This window comes from Tiliqua scincoides, chromosome 5, assembly GCF_035046505.1.
Source record: "Tiliqua scincoides isolate rTilSci1 chromosome 5, rTilSci1.hap2, whole genome shotgun sequence".
Classification (NCBI taxonomy): Eukaryota; Metazoa; Chordata; class Lepidosauria; order Squamata; family Scincidae; genus Tiliqua; species Tiliqua scincoides.
Genome location: NC_089825.1, coordinates 58962554 through 58983571, shown reverse-complemented (window position 1 = coordinate 58983571; position 21018 = coordinate 58962554). Strand labels below are relative to the sequence as shown.

Here is a 21018-nt window from a genome sequence, read left to right as displayed (position 1 = left end):
TGAACGTGAGACCTCTGCATGCAACACAGATGCAAAAAACAATGAGGAATGCCTGAGCAGAAACAAAGCATTACACCTTGGTTCCTGAACACCACAGGTATCCTGATGAGCACTTCTGCCAATAGATGCACCCTTCTCAAATGGAAGTTTGTGCAAAGAAGCCTTGACTGGAAAGCTCCTTCCATTCACAAAGGAAGGTTCCATTTGGGGAGGAAGCTCCTGAAGAAGTGCTAGTCTGGATGAGACCCTGAACATTTTTGGTAAAAGTGTGACTTTAAACAACTATCAAGATAATATCTTTTGAAAGCAAAAGAAGTAACACAGTACAAGAGAAGAATGCGGGAGAATGTTGAATGAAAGCTGGTGGAACAGTTAGAGAAATGAAAGGAAGAGATATGAGGAAGAAGGTGAAAAATGCTGGGAAAGCAAGGGACCCTACCTGGAGTGGATTTGGTGACGTGAGAGGTGAGGGAAGGCCATGTCCTGGTGACTGGTTGGGCTTTGGAGGGGAGCTTGAAGACCGCTGAGCTGGTGGTGGTTGATTCTGGTTCTGAGATGGGGTTTGTGATGGCTGTGCTTGTGGTTGCTGCTGCAGTTGCTGCTGTGGAGGCTGTTGGGGTGTTGGCTGCTGCTGGGCTTGGTGTTGCGGCTGACTGGCTTGCCCTTGTGGTTGCTGGCTTGTTTGGCCCTGTTGTTGTTGTTGTTGCTGCTGCTGCTGCTGCTGCTGCTGAAGCTGTTGAAGATGTTGAAGCTGCTGAAGTTGGGAATTCAGGGATGAGGTAGCTACAAATTAAGAAAGTCAAACTAGAATTACAAAGGATTCTTCACAGAAGGGGCAAAATACATTGCCAATCGCTGCATCACTGTCCAAAGAATGAAGGCACTCCTAAGTAGTGTACAGAGTCGAACCTATACTATAGGCTCAAGTGTACACAGTATAATTTTGCCCACTGCCACCCCTGCAATAAATGCAGATACTTTCGTGTGGCGTGCACAACTGTTCCAAGACAGGGCCGGCCTTAGGGCAATTTGACCATGCTGGCCAAACTGGGCTCTGTGCCTGGAAGGGCCCCACAATGGGGCAGCAAGCAGAATGTTCATAGGCATAGAATCTTCCATGCCAAGGCATCATGAAGAGAACATGGTGAGCTGAGAATTTCCATTGGATGACCCTCCTGCCTGCCCCTAGGTCCAATTGGCTTGGAATCCCCTGATGCAGTTGGCAGGAATGCCGCTGCTGGGTGTCCTGCCACTGCTTCTCATCCAGTAGAGGACCCCTGAGGGGGTGGGTGTGGAGGATTCCACAAAAATGTTTTACAATGGGTGCCATAGCTCCTAAAGCCAGCCCTGCCCCAAGACCACCACAGTAAACAGTGTAACTTACTCTTCTCTTAAACTAGCTTGCACAAACAGGAAAGGATTTCAATGTAGACTTGAATCTAAATTTGGTCAAATCTGATAAAGGATAATGGAATCAGGATGCCATGGAGGCCAAGAAAACAGAAACCGCAAGGACACAGTAGACAATGGGGGGTGGGTCTCAGGGACTTGTGCCCAACACAGCCCAATAGTCATTCATATCTGACAATTCACTAGAGGCTTAATAAGCCTCCTGTGGTTGCTACCTGCGTGGGACTGCAAGAATCAGTGGTTATCAAGCATCTGGCCAGCAGAAATCTGTGGCTGGTGGGCCGGCCTTGGCACAAGCATTGGAGGCCTGCTATTGGAAAAACAGGACAAACAATACGCTATTTTTCTTTAAAAGTAAATTCTGAGAGAAGGAATAGTATGCTGTACTGTATAAATTGCTTTGTGGGTATTTTTCCAGGAGCCAATGCAGTCTGCAGTGTAGTGAAGCAGTGAGAGATCTGAATGTGGATTTCCTTGCAGCCAAACCAGTACCTCTCAGCTTCAGTTCTCCATCCATAAAACGAAAATGCTGGCACTTCACAGCTTATGTAATGAGGATGCTGTGACTGTAATGTACTTTTAAAAAGTTGTAAAATATCTAAATGACATGAATCAACCACAGGCCAAGAAAGAAATTCCTATGAGTCTCATTGTGCAAATGGACCAGAAGCAACAGCCTAAATTTGTTACAGCTGTTTTATGACTGCAGAGCTCTGTGCGCTGTTGAAGGTTATTAAAAGGAATAAAATAAGATTATAAGATTCATTCTTAAAGTGCAAAGTTGCCTTGAGGTCCTGAATGATTATACATGGGAGCATATGCACAGTGCCAAAGAAATTAAGAAGCACATCAGAGTAAAACAGATTAAGGCAAGGGCTTCAGCGCAGAACCAGAGCCCAGGAGATTTGTAAAGTTACTGTTGCATCAACACTAGGCACTATCTAGGCAAATGCAAGTGCTGATTTCAATGAAGGGAATTAAGCACACGCTTAACACTCCAATGGAAACTGGGGCTTTAGACGTAGGCCCAAATCCTAACCAACTGTCCAACGCTGGTATAGCAGTGCCAATGGAATGTGTACTGCATCTGCAGTTGAGTGGCACTCATGGAGGCCTCCTCAAAGTAAGGGAATATTTGTTCCCTTACCTCAGAGCTGCATTATTCTTATGTCGGTGCTGGAAATGCTCCCATACTTAATTTTGAGTCAAATGTCTTCTACTGTAATCAAAATCCTATGCACATTTTTTCAGAAATAATTTCTTTTTTTCTGCATAACCTTTCTACTTGTAGTAATTCCTTTGCTTTGGAAAAAAGATTCCCCCCCCCAAAAAAAAAAAATAAAAAATAAAAATCCTGTACACTATGACTTTGCAGGACTATGTTAACATACATTGGAATCACTGGCAACCCTTCAAGTTTTGAACCTTTGTCAGATGCAATTCAACAGAATGATGAGCCAAGCAGCTTTATCTTTCTTTTTGGTGTTGGCATTATTAACCAAATAAACATATATTAACCTACTCTGATGCTGTTTAAAGATTCAATTCTGGTTGAGATTTTTTTTTCTTTTTGAGATCTAAGCTTCAGGCCTCAATTTTGCTTCAGTGTTTCCTTCTGAGAGCCCAATCCTAGGCATGACTACTCAAAAGTGATTCCCATGATAGTCAATGGGGCTTACCCCCAGGTAAGTGTGGATAGAATTGCAGCTTGACATCTGTACTCAGGGCCTGATTAAGCTAGTGTGGGGCCTGTAGTGTATGTTATAAAGGGGCCCTGCGACAGAGTGTCAGCAAAAGGTTTTTGCCTCAGCCCTCAGCAAATGGCAGATAAAACATGTCCTTGGTGAGTGTACAAATGCCAGATAAAAAGATTCTTTTCGCTCCTTTTCAGATGGTGCCTCTTCAGAACAGCAAAGACACTTGCTTCGCATGCTGCTTGCCTCACAAGAGCTGTGTGTGCCAACTGCACGGGCTGCCCCTCGACTTCTGGTTCACCACTTGCTTCCAGCTGCTTCAGAACTTCCAGTTGTTGTAGAACTCCAAGAGACAAGCCCAGCAAAGAAGCCGCTGACTCAATGGAGCTCTGAGAGTTGGAGTCATCAGAGCAACTCGATATAAAGTTCTAAGCAAGAAAAAAGCTCAGGGAAAGAACTGGACAGTGATGGGAAAGCAAAGAGTGGGCCAGATGGGCTGCAGCTGTGCACCTTCATCTTCCTGCCCACTTGCCTGACAGGCCTTCAATATGAATGGGAAGCTGGTGTGGGGCCCTTGAACATGTGGGGCCCTTAGCATATGCTGCTTTTGCTACTACATTAATCCGGCCCTGCCCTTATGTACCAGCAAGGAAGATCTATATGTTCTTCTCTGTGTGTTTCTGGTGTGAATATGAATGAGCAGTTGAACGCAACCCTCGGCAAACATCATTGCAATACCCATCCAACTCTATTGAACTGGTCGAAAGCATATTTTCACGGGCGTGCGCATCAGTAGCTGGGGTCACCCATTGATTCACATGACCGACTATTGGTAACTATAGTTGAACTGAGACAGACATGAGTATCCTACACTGCAAGTTTGTTGCTATTTTCAAACATAGTTTCCCTTTATGGAATTCCTTCCCCTTCATCTCACCACTCCCTCATTCAGAAAAACAGCCTAAGATAAAAGTCCTGCAGATCACTCCTTATTACTTGAACATGGCAACGATGGCGGACCACTGGCCCATTTTTTTAATCCAGCCCAGCTCTGTCTACTTTGGCACCGATACTTCAAGATCTTAGGGAAAGATCTTTCCCCGCACTTCTACCAAAGTCTTGAGATAACAAGGACTGAATCTGAGATATATACATGGGATTCTACTCAGCTATGATATATCTCCTAAAACACTGTCAAGGGGACTGTAGGAGTCAAACTTTGAACTTAATGGGTACCAACCTTTCAAGAGAACATGACCCAAATCACCTGAACTATACTGAGTTGTGATTTCACTCAGCATTCCCCCTGCCCCCTAACCACAGTGACCATGGAGCCACAAAACCATGAGCAAAGAACAAACACCCTGCAGGATTAAACCCTGGAGACACAACATCCTGCGTTTCATTTCTCAGCAGAGATATCCATCCCTGTCTACTGTTGTCCATTCCAACACTATCTACTACGACTATAACATCTTGATTCTCCAACTTGAAAGGGTGTAAACAGAAAGGACTATATATGTTCAGCATCTGAGGCAACCCTGCTCCACATTTTTTATTGTGTTACTTTTCCCTACAGCTTTTTATTTCCATAATTGTGCAGACGTTACACAATTGTGCCTTAATGCGAAATAATGCAATGTACCATGGACTAAAAAGGAGAAAATCATACATCAGGGCTATTCATATTTGACTGAGCAGAGAATTTGGCTCTGCTGTTTTGAGAAGACGAATCCCTCTTTCTACCCCCGCTCCCCCCATAATGGAGAATGGATTTATATATTGCCTCAAACTGAAAAGTGTAACAAACTTAAGCATCTGGGCCTGGGCTGTATGATTGACATGCCCTGCTTTTCTTATCTTGTTTATCTTTTAATGAGCTCTGCTCCTTTTCTTTTCTTTGAAGAAGATTTCTAGGGACTGAATGCACACAATGAATAGGCTAATGTAAGCCTGCATTTACACTGTCTCCCATTATGTAATGAGGGGTGTGGGCTGCCAGCAAATCACTGCTTTTGCCCCCCACCCATACATGCTTGAATTTCTCTTTTGAGGGGTGAAATGAAAGTTGCTGTTTTTATAGACAGATAGGAGAAAAGGGAATGTGGGGATGAGACTTAATGGCTCAACAGATTAGTAATGGGATACAAAGCATATTATTTCTAGATCAGTGGTTCAAATCCAGTCTAGGTCAACACCAGGAACAAAAGTCATGGTGTTCTGATGGTTGCAGCGTGCCCTATATTCCTTAAAATGAATTGGCTGTCTCCTGGTAAATACTCTGCCTGCACAGGACCATCTCTGGAGCCGACCATCTCTGACTACCACAAAACCATGTTTGAGGTTTCAGGCAGAAGTTGAGAGATGAAAGTTTGAAGAGCGAAAAGCCTCTGCTGGCAAGGCTTGAAAACAGCCTTCCATTGGCCTGCTCCAAGATTGCTGGAATTCATATGAGTTGGTGGGCGAACCTTCAAAAACACCAGCAATCACTCCTATTGATAGGAAGAGCTGCACAAATTGAAAGACTCAACAGGGGATTTCATCACATTGCTTGGATGTGATGAATGATCAGCAAATGATGCTGGGCAATCCATGTGAACTGATGGTCATGTTTCATTCAGTGGCACATGCTGGAGAAAGCCATAGTTTCTTTCTGTTGGATGGGCAGCCCAATCCTACCCCCAGTGTAGCGGTGTCAAAATAGTGACCACTTTGTCCCCTTCCCTCAAGGAAAGCCCCAGGTCCCGCAATAGGACTTCTCAAGTCTGCACCAGCTATTTTGCTGGCACAGACTTGAGAGCCTCCATGTCAGGCTTTGCAGGAGGGCTCTGCCGGTCCTACCCCCCTCCTGGGCTGGTCACTCCTCCTGCCCCACCCTCCCCCTGTTCCAGAACATCCTCCCGCCCCCAAAGGCCCTTACCGCTGCCTGGAGCTCTTACCGTACTCCAGACAGCATCCGTCTGGCACTAGGTCCAGCACTGGGCCAGCGCAAGTGCTCCCTCTTCTCTGGAGCACTTATGGCACATTTGCAGCACCCAGTGTCGGTGCTGAAGGCCCATAGGATTGAATCCTAAGTCTGGATTTTGTTCCCTCTGTATTCCCTATACCGGGGTGCCCAAACCTCGGCCCTGGGGCCACATGCAGCCCTCTAGGCTTCCCAATGCGGCCCTCAGGGAGCCCCCAGTCTCCAATGAGCCTCTGGCCCTCTGGAGATTTGTTGGAGCCCGCACTGGCCCAACGCAACTGCTCTCAGCGTGAGGGCGACTGTTTGACCTCTTGCGTGAGTTGTGGGATGAGGGCTCCCTCCACTGCTTGCTGTTTCATGTCTGTGATGCAGCAGAGGCAGCAAAGGAAAGGCCAACGTTGTTTTGTGCAAGGCCTTTTATAGGCCTTGAGCTATTGCAAGACCTTCATTCATTCATATAAGTTCATCTTTAATATATTCATTTATGTAAACTTATGCAAATTTATTCAAATTTTAAATGTAAATTAATTCTTTTTTTCCCCTGGCCCCCGACACAGTATCAGAGAGATGATGTGGCCCTCCCGCCAAAAACTTTGGACACCCCTGCCCTATACCAATGAAAAGCAGTGAAAAGCAAGTATTAAAAGTAAAAGGAAACCACAATAAATTGTCAGGAGTTAGTAGTGTCTTAGTATTGTGAAACACTCTCAAAAAGTGATTGATTCTATTATCTGACATTTTCCTTTACCAGCCTCTACAATGTAGAAAAGTGGAATTTTTTTTAATGTTCAAGTTAGGAAGATCAAGCAAGGAGCAGCACAAATATATCTGAAGCTGTTCCCATATGAAGGTAATTTAATTGTTTTCTTTTCTTTTTGGTTTATGACAGTATTTTTGATTCAAGTTCCCTGTGCACTGTAAAAACAGTACTAACTTATTTTAAATGTCCAAATGCAAGAAAACTGTTGGAGAAATTAGATTTTAATATGCTATTTGCTTCCTCAGTGCAAATGGGAATTAAAGCATTGTATTGTTTAGAAGGTTGTAACATCATTGTCTAGACTGGTTTGACTCACGGAAAAGATTTCAGAAAAACATTATGGGACTTTCATAAAGATGGGAAAAGTCATATTATTTATTTATTTCACTTTTCCCTACCCCTGAAGCAAGTAATAACAACAGTTCAAGAACAGAAAATGCAGTAAAATGGAATACCCAATTATTATATGTGTTACATAGAAATTACAGTTAAATCCTTGGTCCAGCTCTAGTTATACACAGCTAGTCATGTGCAACAGCATATGGCCCCTGGTGGACATGCACACCAAAAGAAGCATGCAGCCAAGTCAGTGGAGCCCAGTTGAGCATCACAATTCAGATCTGAATATGCATTCAAATACATATTTGAATATCCAAATGCATATTCTCATACAAGTTGACTGCACATACGAAAGCCTCTTTCAACACATGTGCTGAATCAAGAGGAAGTAAGTGCTTAACTATGGCTGTGGAGTGCCATTTCTAACAGGAAAGCATTCCCAGAATTGGAATACTGTAGAGAAAGGGAACTGAAGAGGAAGGAAATTCCACATGTGTGGTACAGTCACTGACTATGTGGTACAGCCACTGGACAATAGTTGGACTTGGCACATAGTTAGTGCAGTCAAGAGAATGAACTTGCAGTTCAACTGAAAGGCCATGATGGAACAAAGGAAAGAAGGTTGTATCATAAGTGGGCTTATGCCCACTTAATAGCTTCCTAGATTAATAGCATTAATAGCTTCCTAGATCAAGCTGACAAAAAAAAGGAAAGTCACACCACTTTAAGAGGAGAAAAGGCAAAGCCAGTAGTTTCTAAAGGACTGCAGCAACAAACAGATTATTAGATTTCCCAATGATTATTGAATATCAGTATTTCTCCTCAGAAGAAACTACTCAACATTGAATCAGTAACAGCTGAAACCAGCACAATAGCAAAAATCCTTTTTGGCAAAGGTGACCCCTTTGGTACCAAACAGATCCCTTTCTTTAACCTGAACAGTAGTCATAAAGAAGCTGCTATACAGTACTTGTCTAGCTGGACTTCTGGTTAGAGGAGAAGAGGTATATCATATTATATCTTGACCAAGAGATGTACTGTGCATCAATCAACTGTCAGCATGTGGACCATCAGCTAGTTTTGAGTTCCTCTTCCTGTTCCTGATCTTAGGACTATGTTTCCTTATCCCATACAATATGATTTATGTCATACTTTTCCACAATTGCAAAAGTGCTCACCTGTGTTTTGTTTATATGCACTGCCATGCCACACAGGTCTTTAGTATTGTCTCTGTCTACTTTGTGGCTTTTGGAACGCTTTTGGATAGTTGAGTCACGCTATAGGTCTACCTGATCATTTCCCCTGCACCAACTCATATTGGCAAGCACCTGGAGTATATTTATTTTACTCTGTTGGCTTATTTTCTTGAATCATCCAGAATTATTTAAATATCAGTGATGGGCTGCAATTTGGACAACTTGTACTTGAGTTGCGAAAACACATATTTTTTGCTACTTGTACAGACTCAAGTTACATGTGTCTTTGAACCTGTAACCTTTGACTTGTAACGTGTGTCTTTTTTTGGAAACAGGTTTTGACTTGTAGACTCGAGATTCAGAACTTGAGACTATTGGTCTACCAACCCAGTCTGCTGTGTGTCTCTGTGTGCTTGCTAACTTTTTCGCTGCTTCCAAGGTGCCCCGAAGGACCTTGTGGGCAATCCAGAAGCCACATTCAAAGTGGCAACAGACTTGGTGAGAGGAGGGTGGGTTGGCTTCAGGAGGTGGGGGCTGGAGGAAGGAGGAGAGGAGGCTCCAAGAGGGGAAGAGAAAGGAAGGCTGCACAAGACTGGGGGGAAGAACCAGAGAATGTAAGGACAGCCCGGACATGGGGAATGGTGGTTGAAGTGAAGGACTTCAGCACACCACTGATGGCAGATGGGATGGAATATCAGGGCAGTATTAATGAGAAATCTGACATGCCCCCCAACCAGCATCTCCATTTTTTTCTCGGGAGCCACACCTGTCCCGCCTTGACTCACTCTTCCAAAAGACTTGGACTTGAGTCAAAGTGACTCTAAAAAGAGCTCTGGACGAGTTGTGAAGGCCAGCCATTATGACTTGTTTGCAACCTGAGTCAATGGGGCGGAGACTCAGGATTCAACTTGGGACTCAGGGATGTGGCTTTGGCACATCTCTGTTAAATATGACACTGGGTGTGCAATGAAAATATACTTATCCAGAGTGGTTCATTTAGTCGACCGACTTCTATGAATCTAGCATTAGCATGCCAGTGTGGTACTTGCCCAGGACAAGAAATTCCTGGTATCTTAATGCTACATGTATGAGAGCCGAGAACTTGATTCAAATATGATACTGGGATGTGTGGAGTTCTGAATTGCTCTCAGTGCACTATCTAAGTGTAACATTGCTGGTGGCACACTGTGTCTAGATCAGTGGTTCCCATCCTTAAGGAACCTGCAGACCACTGAGGCAAAAACTGGAATCGTCATGGACCACATGCAACCCCCCTGCAGACAAAAAATACAATTTAATTTGTAATAATTATAGAAGATCTGTTAGTTTCATTATTTATAGAGAAGATTTGTTGGTTGCTGCTTTTGTTGCTGGCTATGGCTGTGAGTAGTCTATTCTCTGTCCTCTCTGGTGGTCTGTGGGGGAGTGTCTCCCAAGCCCGTGCTCCCACATTGGAGTGAGTGGAGAATGAACCCTCCACAACCACAGTTGACACTTTATTGGTGGCTACTGGCAGTCTGTTCTCCCCCATCTCTGGTGATGGAGGGCTCACGCAGAGCACTCCACTTGGGGAGTGCTCACTTGGTGAAACACTGGAAGCAATTGAAGGCAATCTTTTTTTCTGAGACCTCTCAGAATTTCTCAGGGTTTTGCGAATAACCTGTGGTCTATACACCACAGGTTGGGAACCAGTGGTTTAGATCAGGGGTGTCCCAAACTGTTTGGCAAGAGGGCCACATCATCTCTCTGACACTGTGTTGGGGGCTGGGGGAAAAAAGAATTAATTTACATTTAAAATTTGAATAAATTAACATTAATGACTATATTAGAAATGGAACTTATGTGAATGAATGAAGGTCTTGCAGTAGCTTAAGGCCTATAAAAGGCCTTGCACAAATCAAGGCCAGCTTTTCTTTGCTGCTGTTGTTGCATCACAGACGTGAAACAGCAAGTTGTGGAGGGAGCCTTCGTCCCACAGCTCACGCAAGAGCTTGAACAGTTGGCCGTCATGCTGAGAGTAGTTGCGTCAGGCCAGCGCAGGCTCCAGCAAGTCTCTGGAGGGTCAGAGGCTCACTGGAGACTAGGGCTCCCCGCAGGCCGGATTGGGAGTCCTTGAGGGCTGCAAGTGACCCCAGGGCCAGGGTTTGGGCACCCCTGGTCTATATTATGGAGTTGGAAAAATCAGTGGCTCAAGGCATCCGGCCTTATGAGCAGGAGTTTGGACCAAATTCCATGACTTCAAAAAGATTGGGAATAATTCCACTCTGAAACACTAGGACACAAATATTCATGCTTTTTTGCTTGACAAAAAAGAAATTTGCGTGGTCAAGGCCAGGCTGCCCACTGAGCTAGTTAGTCTATGCCATGCATTTAATAGTATGATCAGCACAATGTCCACCCTACTTGTTTACGTGGTAACTGGAGGATGTTTTTTTGGGCATGGTCTAGAAATATTTATCCAGGAGCCACAAGTGTTTGTTTCTTTGAACATCAGTCATCATTACAAGTATCGTCAAAGAGGCACTTTGAAGTGAATCATCTTTAAGTAAAAGTGTTGTTACTGTAAGCAAAAACGTTGTTTTGAGCAATACAATAGGATGATGGAGCAGTGTTTGGAAGGTGTGCGGGGGGAGAGCTTAAAGGCTGATCTTAAAGCTCAGTTTATTTAAGACCCCCCCCCCCATGGCAAAGCAGGTTATCACACATTCTCCTCCCCCTTCACCAAGGAGTGCCACGCAGGGCATTGTATCTGAGTGATAATTTAGGTGGGCAAAATGCTTTTACCTAAGAGCCCTTGCTATGTCTGTACAGAACCTTCTGTCTTTTCCTAATGTCAGCCTGGGAGGCATCTGAATAAAATCAAGAGCCCACTCTATTTACACATGTGAATTTTCATTATGTGTTTTTCCCCTTCTCATCTCCTATGTGTTAAGATGGCTCTGAAATAAATGCAAAGCTCTTCAGAGCAGAGAGTATCTCACACTATTAATTTGTACAGAGAATAACACAATGGGTCCTATCACGATAAGAGCCCCGCATGCCAGTGCAATACAAATTCATAACAACAATATCTTAATAGTGAGGGAGTCTAGCACAATAGGCTCTCTAACATGCTTAAAATCAAACTGTCAAACATAATGCTAGCATATTGACATTGCTTTTGCCCTTCTCTTCATTTTCCTATGAAAAGGTATGAATAGCTACAGCTGTGCATGAATATTGGGTACATGGAATCGCATCTGCATTTGCCTATCCAGTCAGCAAAGGATCTAATTAAACACATCAGGGTACCGCTTGTTTGACAAGTTATTCTATGTTATTCTCCATCTCCTGCAGTTCAAGACCTCACCCAGGAATTGCATGGCATTTACAGATGAATCTCCTCACAGGTGTCATCTAAGTGATTCCGATAGCAATTAAGTGATTGAATTTTAATATACAATGGACTGACATGCATGTACACAAATATGTATTAATGAAACTAATGAAGTAAAAATAATAATATGTATATGTGTGGAATGAGAATTACACACACATGTAAGGTAGGTACAAACATTAAACTAAAAACTAGTCACAGCTATTAATGAATATATTAATTTGGGAATTAAATAGTTTGTCTTTCTCACAGTTATCACAAGGGATGCAAAGCCACGAATGGGAGCAAGGAGACAGAAGTTTGAAAACCTCAGTTGTACTAAATTATTGTAACTTGGACCAGTGGCTGTTCAACTTTGTTTAACAGACACTGAGGCCAATGCAGCAGCAATTCTGCTGCAAAGGCACAACAGGTAGTAAGACTTGTGCCAGTGGCAGTGGGCTGCAGACCAGCTGTTAGAGTAGGTAAGGTGGTGGTGGAGGCAGATTGGGGGCAGGGATCGGGCTGGGCCAGGAGTGGTTCAAGGTAGATGTTGGCAGCGGTGATCCAGAGATCCAGAGCCCCCAGCCTGGGCCCAGCACGATCAGCCCAACAGATTTATGCCAGCAAAATAGCAGGCATGGAACAGGGTAGGCCCATTGGGGACCAGGGAGCGGCAGAGGAGGCAAATAAAACATTTCTTTATTTGCCTCTCACGGCAGGCCTGGTCCCCAGCTGGCCCACCAGATGCAGCCCAGATCCCACATGGCATCAGTGGTGCTGTATCATGCAGGAGGAAAGGACTGGGCTGTAAGAAACACTGTAGCTCATCATACTGTTTTCACACTGGTCTCGGGACCATGTGAAAATACATAGGGGTCACTGCTTATCTTGAACTGGAGTTGAATAGATATTTAGATATTTGATTTTCTCTGTAAACCACTTTGTGAACTTTTCATTGAAAAGCGGTATATAAATACTGTAAGTAGTAGTAGTAGTAGTAGTAGTAGTAGTAGTAGTAGTAGTAGTAGTAGTAGTAGTAGTAACTTTTTGAGTGTGCAAAGTGCTTCCTATGAGTTAACTTGATACAATCCTTACGAGAACCTTGTAATAGAGCTTCTCAAGCTGGGGTGTCGTGACACCCCAGTTAGAGAAGCTCTGTCTGTGTCCCTTTAAAGAGCGGGGAGGGGGGAATACAGTGAAGTGATTGTGATGATCATGCCGCTGCAGGTTCTCTCAAGGGCACTTTTACACTTACCTAAGCTAGTGCTGGGCTCTGGGGGTGTGTAGAGAGCCCCGCGGATGCCTTTGCAGGGCTCCTCAAACCTCATAAAATCGAAAAATAAAGATTGCAACCTACTTCCAGTTTTGCAATAAAAAACTGCAAGTGGGTCATGATCTTTAATTTTAGCCTTTTAGCCTCCCTAGCCTGAGGCTTAGGGAGCCCTGCAGAGGCATATGCGGGGCTTTCTACACACCCTTGGAGGCCGGCACTAGCTCAGGTAAGTGTCCAAGTGTCCCTGAAAGACCTGGAAGCGTCATGATCATCGCGATCGTATTCCTGCAATTCCCCCTCCCCCGCAAAGACTTACAGTGGTTCCTGAACTCCTGGAGAGTGTGGGAACCACTGCTATAAGTTAAGCAAGAGTTATTATCCATACCCATATTGTAGCCAAAGAGGAGAGGGAATGGCTTGCCTAAGGCCAACTAGTGAGTAAGTGATAAAGGTGATATTTGAACCAGGGAAGTGCTGATTTGTAGCTCCGTCTCTTAGGCACTACACTATACTAGCTGTCAAAAAGCACTGTTTAAGAAACGCTGACCCCAACTAATGGAGTTCGGCTGATTCTGAGAGGCTGGCAATTCAACTATGGGACCGTAAGGCTTCAAACAGGGCATAGATCCCACACTGCTGCTTCACAAGTTTCCAAAACATTTTGCCAAGGCCAATCAAGAGTCAAATAGTTCCGATTCATTTCAGAAGCCTTGTGCAAATAAAGTCACTGGGTGTCAAGAGATCTTTCAGTACTAATAATTCATCCCTGCTTTATATTATTATTTATAGTTCCATTTTGTAATGGAGACACATTTTAGTTTCAAGCAAAAGCAAAGGTTTTAAGAAAGGAAATTGTCCTGGTCAGTTGACTAACACATCCAGAAGTCAAAGTAGAACAGATTTATTACTGTACAGTAAATCAGACAATGGGAGAAGATGCCTGAGGAATATGAGATGGAGGGTGAGCAGTGAGCTTAGTGTGAGAAGAGAGGTGCACCAAGGACACAACAGTGTCTCCAGGCTGGCCCTGAGGCCGTGCATCAAATACTGCAGCATGCAAGCTGCTCCTTCCACCATCTCTTCTCCCATTCAAAAATAGAAGAGGGGAGCATATCTGAAACTCTAGCTTTCCTCTTCTCCTCCTCCACACTGTCGCTTCCATTCCATCCCCCCTTCCTTTTGAATCCAGAGCAGGAAGGGGAGAACTGGTGGAAGCAGGTGAGTGGATGGAGGCTAATCTGAGGAGACTCCAATCCACATTTACCTGGGAGTAAGCACCATTTACTATAATGGGATTTACTTCTGGGCTCTCAGCCTCATAGTGGGCTAGTCCTGGTTCCCCCATCTTCATCTGTAAAATGTGTAGCACTTAAGTAATGTGAAGGTGGAAAGTTTCGGGGGGGGGGGGGACAAGAAGCTTCAAGACACTTTTTAAAGCAGGGTTTCTCCTTCCCTCTTTCTCCCACTGATTGATTTTTAATACAAAGTTAGAGTTATGCAGTGTCTTTCAAACCGTAAGAAACATTATAGTGATGCAGTAAGTGAGATTACACTATGAGCGCTCCGAGAAATCTGCAACCACTAAAATTGGATTTGTTTTGCCAAGTTTTAACTAAATAGATGCAAAACTGTTTTCTTCAGGGGACACTGCCAAACAGTTTTTCTTTACTCTGTTGATCTTAATAGCCCGCTTGGAAGCTTGGAAATGAAAATTTCTTTCCTCATCAATTTTAAACCTTTTCCATTTGGCAATCATGGATTTTTTCTGGTCCTTTTACATGTTTCCAATGAAGCTGAAATTAATACCACTCTTGTTGGTTTTGTTTCACAGCACCAGAGAGCAGTGGGCAAATCTCCGCGCTTCTTTGCGCAACTCAAGCCAGGATTTTACACACATAAATACCCAGCAGGCCTCTGAAAAATGGAATCACTGCCTTGTCCGAAAGCTTTCTTATTCTTTCAGAGGAAGAGATTTAACTACAAGATTCAGTGTCATCATAAACTAGCAAAAGATTCATGATTTCTTCCTGTATGCCCAAATTTAAGGAAAACCTGGCCCAAGCGGGACTGTGAGGTCTGGATACAGGCAAAACTTTCCATGGCATGCATATACCCACTTGGTATGCTGGTGGCCTGGTTGGGTATGAAAAATTATTTCATTATACATTCAGTCACACATTTGAGCACATCTGCATCTGATGTCAAATCCTCCTCACCACTTGACAGGATGATACTGGGCAGGTTTGGACAGTATGCCTGATGCTCCCAGTCGCAATGAGATCAAGGGTGAAGACATACATGTTTGTCACACACTCCCATCCCCTGAAGTGCAGGGGTGCAATTGTGCAGTTCGGGGTGGTTTGGACATTTGTCCCCCATGTGACTAGTTGACAATGGGGGTGGCATGCCAGGTGATGATGAAGTGACATGTATCCTTGCTTCTAATCATGTAGTGGGCAGGACCACTGTCTGAGTGAGTCTACTGGCTACTGAGCTACTCTACAGTGACAATCCATCTTAGGGTTGTTTGGTTGTCAGCAGAGGGTCTCTGTCTCATTGTGCTTCCTAAGAATTCTAATCCAATGTGAAAACATTGCAAAACTCTCCCACTGCCCAGGAGACCAATACAGCTAACCAAGCTACCATGGAATAAGAGAACTCACTCTGGGGTAGTTTGGTAAGCCGTGAACCATCCTGCCAGGTGCTGAGTAGAAGTTTGCCACTTACCTGCAACAGATTAGAAGCAAGGAAGTGGTAAAATCCTCTTAACCTCTTGGCAGAACAGTACAGACACCAAGTGTTCTGGCTCACCAAGTGTTCACACTGGTGTAAGATTCCATTTGGGAAATGGTTGTATTCACACCATACATAAACAGAAAATCAGGGTGTAGTTTCTGCACTGCCTCTGCAGATCCCTAACACTGATGATAATTTGGATTCTATGATGAAAGCAGGTCATACTCATACTCATGCTCCAAAAAACTCATCCACTAAATTCAGTTTTGTGGTCTCTGTGCAGCCTCAAATATTGCTAGATTTTGGCACAAAGAGACCATTTTCTGGGAATGTTCTAGATCTCCAGCTAGGGAGCTGGTTCTCCTTACCTTCCTCTCAAAGGTAGAGTTTTGATTAGATGCTTGAGGTGTCCAAGAGCACCTTCCTTTCTCATTTCTGCATAGGGAACTCTGTACATTCGGATCAATGTAAACAGGGCTCATTAAAAAAATTGCTTCTCTGTTTCATTCCTCTTTTTCTCTGAGATTAAGCACTCAAGGGCCTTCACTGGTGAAGACTCACCACGAGGACTTGGAATTTTTATTTATTTATTTATTTTTGCTGCAGTTGCATTATTTTTCTCTCCACAAACACTCAAAATAAAGCAACGTTTCCTATAACCTCATAATAATTAGCCTGCCCATCAGAGTTGATACTCGGTTTAGAAACAGGAACTTGAATAATGTGAGATTGTAAAAGATGTTAAGCACTTAACCAAAATTACAGCTTCCCCCAAATTCACAATTTTACACACGCTACTCCTTCTTCAATAACTATTAAATAATGTCATCTAAACTAAACTACTGATAGTCACTTTAAAATTGGTGGGAATCTCTCTCTCTCTCTCTCTCTCTCTCTCTCTCACTCACTCACTTACTCAACTCACATACACACACACAGGCACACACACACAAGTTTTTTCTCCACCACAGCAAGTAAGGCAAAAGAAAGCCAAAGATGAGAAAAGATAACAAAGAGACAAAACAAATTCAAGGGGAATAACTATGAGCCCCAAGTGGGCTTATTATATCAGCAGACTGAGGGTAACTACATCCTTCTACTGTGGTGGGTCATAAATTTTGTCATCTTGTTAAGACAGTAAAGACCTCTGACCTCACTTCCTCCATTAATAAGGCTGCCCTGCTTTACTCTTTTCAAACTTTTTTTTCCCGTTTGAAAAAAACGGGAATGAACAATGCACTACTGTATCAGTGTCTTTTATCCGGTGCCATGAAACTCATCACTGCAAATAGCACAACTCATGGAGACACTGACATTCCACCACTTTAGAACCCAAAGGAAAAGAATTTAGGAGAGCAATGTGGTGACTTGGTGTACACATTAAAGACGCCAATATGGAAGTCACTTTAGATTGCTCCATGGGGCAGCATTCACTACATAGACATAGGAGTTGATCCAAAGTGTTCCTTCTGATAGAAGGAGTCCTCCAAAGAGACCCTTCGATTACAGGCAGGGAGCCTTGGGATCCACCTCATGGTGATTTTCTCTGAGCTATCATGACAAGTAGTGTATCAGCTGCAATTTTCTGCACCATTCTATGGATAGGTAAGTGCTCCCAGAGAGTTGCTTCTTCCAAGGGTCAGAATGCAGCAGTAGCAGATATAAGAACTCTAATATTTTAGCCATTTTTATCTTTCAAATAAAGTTGTGTTTGCAAAGGGTGGACTGAGAGCCAAATCTTATGCATTCACCCCCCCCCCCCAACACAGTGACACCAAACTGGCAAATGCTGCATCCATAGTGGGTAGGTGGGTGGGTGGGCTAGGAGGTTTCAGCCAGGAAAGGAGATTGTAAAATCCCCTTATCCCCACGTAAGCCTCCCAACCCACAAGGGGTATCCTCAGAACTGCACTGGCAATGTTGCGAGTGTAAGTCTGAGGAGAGAGTAATGGGATGGGGAGGCTGCTGCCAGAAGGGATAAGATCCATTGTGGGCCACCTGTGACAGATTGTCCCCCTCCTGCAGCCCCCCCACCTGTTATGCTTCCCTCCCCACCCAGTTTCACCCTTCCCAGCTTCTGCCTTCCTGTCTCCCCCTCCCTCCCCCCCCATCACCCTACCTCCTCCAGGCGAGTAGCAATTCTCTCGCTGGTGGGGGTAGGAGAGTGCAGGCCTTCTGACTCGCACACTGTCAGTGTGCCTTGTGTGACAGATGTTGGCTGCTTTACAGCAGTCAGCGCCATCAGGGGAGCATCACCGCCATCGGGTGGCGAGGGAAGGATTGGGCCATGAGCTGTGGGCTGAGGGAGTGGATGATGGCTGTCAAACAAAGGCCCAAATCCTAACCAACTTTCCAGCTCTGACATAGCTGTGCTAATGGGGCATGTGCTGCATCCTGCAGTTGAGGGGCAGTCATGGAAGCCTCCTCAAGATAAGGGAATGTTTGTTCCCTTATTTCCGCACTGTGTTGCCCTTACCTTGGTGCTGGAAAGTTGGTTAGGATTGCCCCCAGAATGAAAGAAAGAAATGCATCCTTTGCACACAACAAAATTAGAGAAGCCTCAAAGCAGACCTGGTCCATTTAGTAGAGCTCAAATCAGAGTAAGCATGTATTCCATTCAGCACCTGCTAGTGGACAATAAACATACATAGTGTTGAGACCCACAGCTGACGTGCAGTATATCCTTACAACACATTCCTAAGCATGTCTACACCAAAGTAAGTCCTATTGTGTTCAATGGAGTTTGCTCCAAGGGAACTGCATATAGATTTAAAGCCTTAATGAATGGCCACATCTTTCAGTCTCCTTCACACTAGATGTCCCTATAGGTAGCAACCTCTGGAGTATACTCAAATGAATTAATTTACCATTCACCTTTCCAGGTGCTCTGAGCAATACTCCTTCTGCCCTTACTTTCTGACCACTGGCAGAGCCAAGACTGGGTCTTCTAGGAGGCTGACTGAGAAGTTCACTTCAGGTAGTGACTTGGTTGAGAGGGGGAGCTCACTTTCCTCTACTTCACCAATTGTCCTTTCTCCCACTTCTTGGATTCAAAAAGGAAGAGGGAGGAAAAAGAGTGGAAGAGACTAATGGGCTAGGGCAGTGGTTCCCAAACGGTGGGTCAGGACCCACCAGTGGATTGAGCCCTATGGAAAACGACACAGAAGCGCATGTGTGTTTACTTGTGAGTAGGCAACTGTGCCTCAGTCCACTGTGTAGGTGAATGCAAGGCCTCCAGAATGGTCCCAGTCAGATGAACATGGAGCTCAAAAAATGTTCCAGAAGGAAGTCTGACCCCCACCATAGTAAAGCAGAAAAAATCAGAGGCTTGTGTAGCTGGTACGGTGAAAGTTTTTTTTGGGGGGTCTCTTAAAGTTAGGAGATAGAGTGATACAGAGATAAATGACACACAATAGATTGTCATTTTTAAAAGTTGGTCTCAGTGCTAAAACATTTGGAAACCACTGGGCTAGAGCATCTCAACACTACCACTTTCCTTTCTTCCAGGAAGCAAGAGGAGGAATGGCAAGGGTGTTGTCCGGCATTTCACCAGGTAAGGGCATTTGATGTACCTTACTACTTCAGACCTTGGTTGGTCTTCAGGTCAGTCCTGAAACAGAACCAGCTCTATCACCAGAAAGAGTAGAACGGAAACAGCTTATCTACCAGAAGAAAGAAAAGCTTCTGCCTAGGCTATTTTCTTCTTTGTTAACTATAGTATGGTATTCTTGTTCTTTTGTATAACCTCCTTTATGTGTATGTATGTGCAGCCTCCTGATTTTAGAAATGGGCTATGTCAGATGCAAGGGAAGGCACCAGGATGCAGGTCTCTTGTTATCTGGTGTGCTCCCTGGGGCATTTGGTGGGCTGCTGTGAGATACAGGAAGCTGGACTAGATGGGCCTACGGCCTGATCCAGTGGGGCTGTTCTTATGTTCTTAACCTTCCACATCTTATGATTGCATAAAGCCCTGTATCAATGTAGCATTGTTAGTGCATGGAAGGGCACCAACAATCAAAAAATGTGAAGATTGCTTGGGGTTTTTAATCACCACCTGAAACATCTTCTTCTTTCCTTAACGACATGTTATAGTTACAGTTTATAGTTTCACAAAGTATTGCATGTGGGTGGCTGCATTAATTCAAGGAAAGTGCAGAATGCTCATTATATCTATCATCCAAAAATATCTTCCTTCTGCAGTAAATTATTATTTCTTTATTATTCATATAGCTCCACCCATGTACATGCTGCTTTAGACAGAACAAAATACAGGTCCCTTCCAGTATTTGTGCCTTCCACCTATGGCACAATCTTATACTCACCTAATACCAGTGGAGTGTGTGCAAAGCATGTTGCACACATGCTTTGGTCATTGTGCATGTCCTATGCACATGCAGCATAGGACATTGTGGCATAAGTCCTTTGCCTGGCCGGGGGGTGGTGGTGGTGGACAGAATGGGCATAGAGGGATATGCAGGTGTGCATCACAACAGAGATCTCTGATCCCTGTTGTTATGTGATTAGGTTGCAGCCCAATCTATTGCCTTTGCTGTGTAAACAGACACTCCCTGACTGCACAGGCTACTGGAGATAGATTGCCTCTACTTTGCATTAAGAGCCTCTTTGTTGTGTAAACACTCTGCTGCAGGCTATGGGAGATGCAATTGCCTCATTAAGAGCCTCTTTGTTATACTATGACCACCATCCTATATGTGGTCCAACATTAATCCATGCATGCCCCTGGGACACTGGAAGAGGGGAGGGGGCAAATTGGGCCCAGGAGGGGTGGATTGGTGGCAGTGGCTACTGCCCTATCCTATCACGCTGGCCTGTTTTTCTGACATGGGGCTACTCGGGCTTGCACCAGCTATTTTGCTTGTGCAGGCCTGAGTAGCCCCATAATGACTACAGGGGCTTCCCCTGAGGCAGATCTTGGGAAGACCTCAAGCTTCTGGCACTGCTGCATAGCATTGTGGCAAGTTAGTTAGAATTGGGCTGCCCAATACTGATTGAGAATGGAGGCAGGGTAAACAAGGGAAAGTACTGCATATGCAATGGTTTTGGTTACACATACCTAATTACAAGTCCTTCCTTCCTAAGATACACTTTCATAAAGTAGCATACCAATAAACCGTGGATTGCATGCATCCTTTCATCCACAGCTTGCTTGTGTTCTCTATCCTCATCTGATATATTCCCCGCCATTTTCTGAATTGCACCTCCAGTTCTTTTTATCATTGTTCTCCTATCAGCCGCTAATCGCAAGAACCGGCACCTCCGGCTCTTC

General features: G+C 44.3%; 1 protein-coding gene across 5 annotated transcripts in view; it reads right to left on the bottom strand.

Annotated features, from left to right (window-relative positions):
* The window catches only part of POU6F2 (POU class 6 homeobox 2), a 296977-nt gene that overhangs the window by 100799 nt on the left and 175160 nt on the right, over positions 1 to 21018 (bottom strand). For all 5 annotated transcript variants that reach the window (XR_010794525.1, XM_066627999.1, XM_066628001.1 and 2 more), the window contains exon 4: positions 440 to 783. Coding sequence is in view for 4 of the 5 variants with exons in the window: in XM_066627999.1 (XP_066484096.1) it covers positions 440 to 783 (344 nt within the window). In the remaining variant the exon portion in view is untranslated. The remainder of the gene's footprint in view (positions 1 to 439; positions 784 to 21018) is intronic.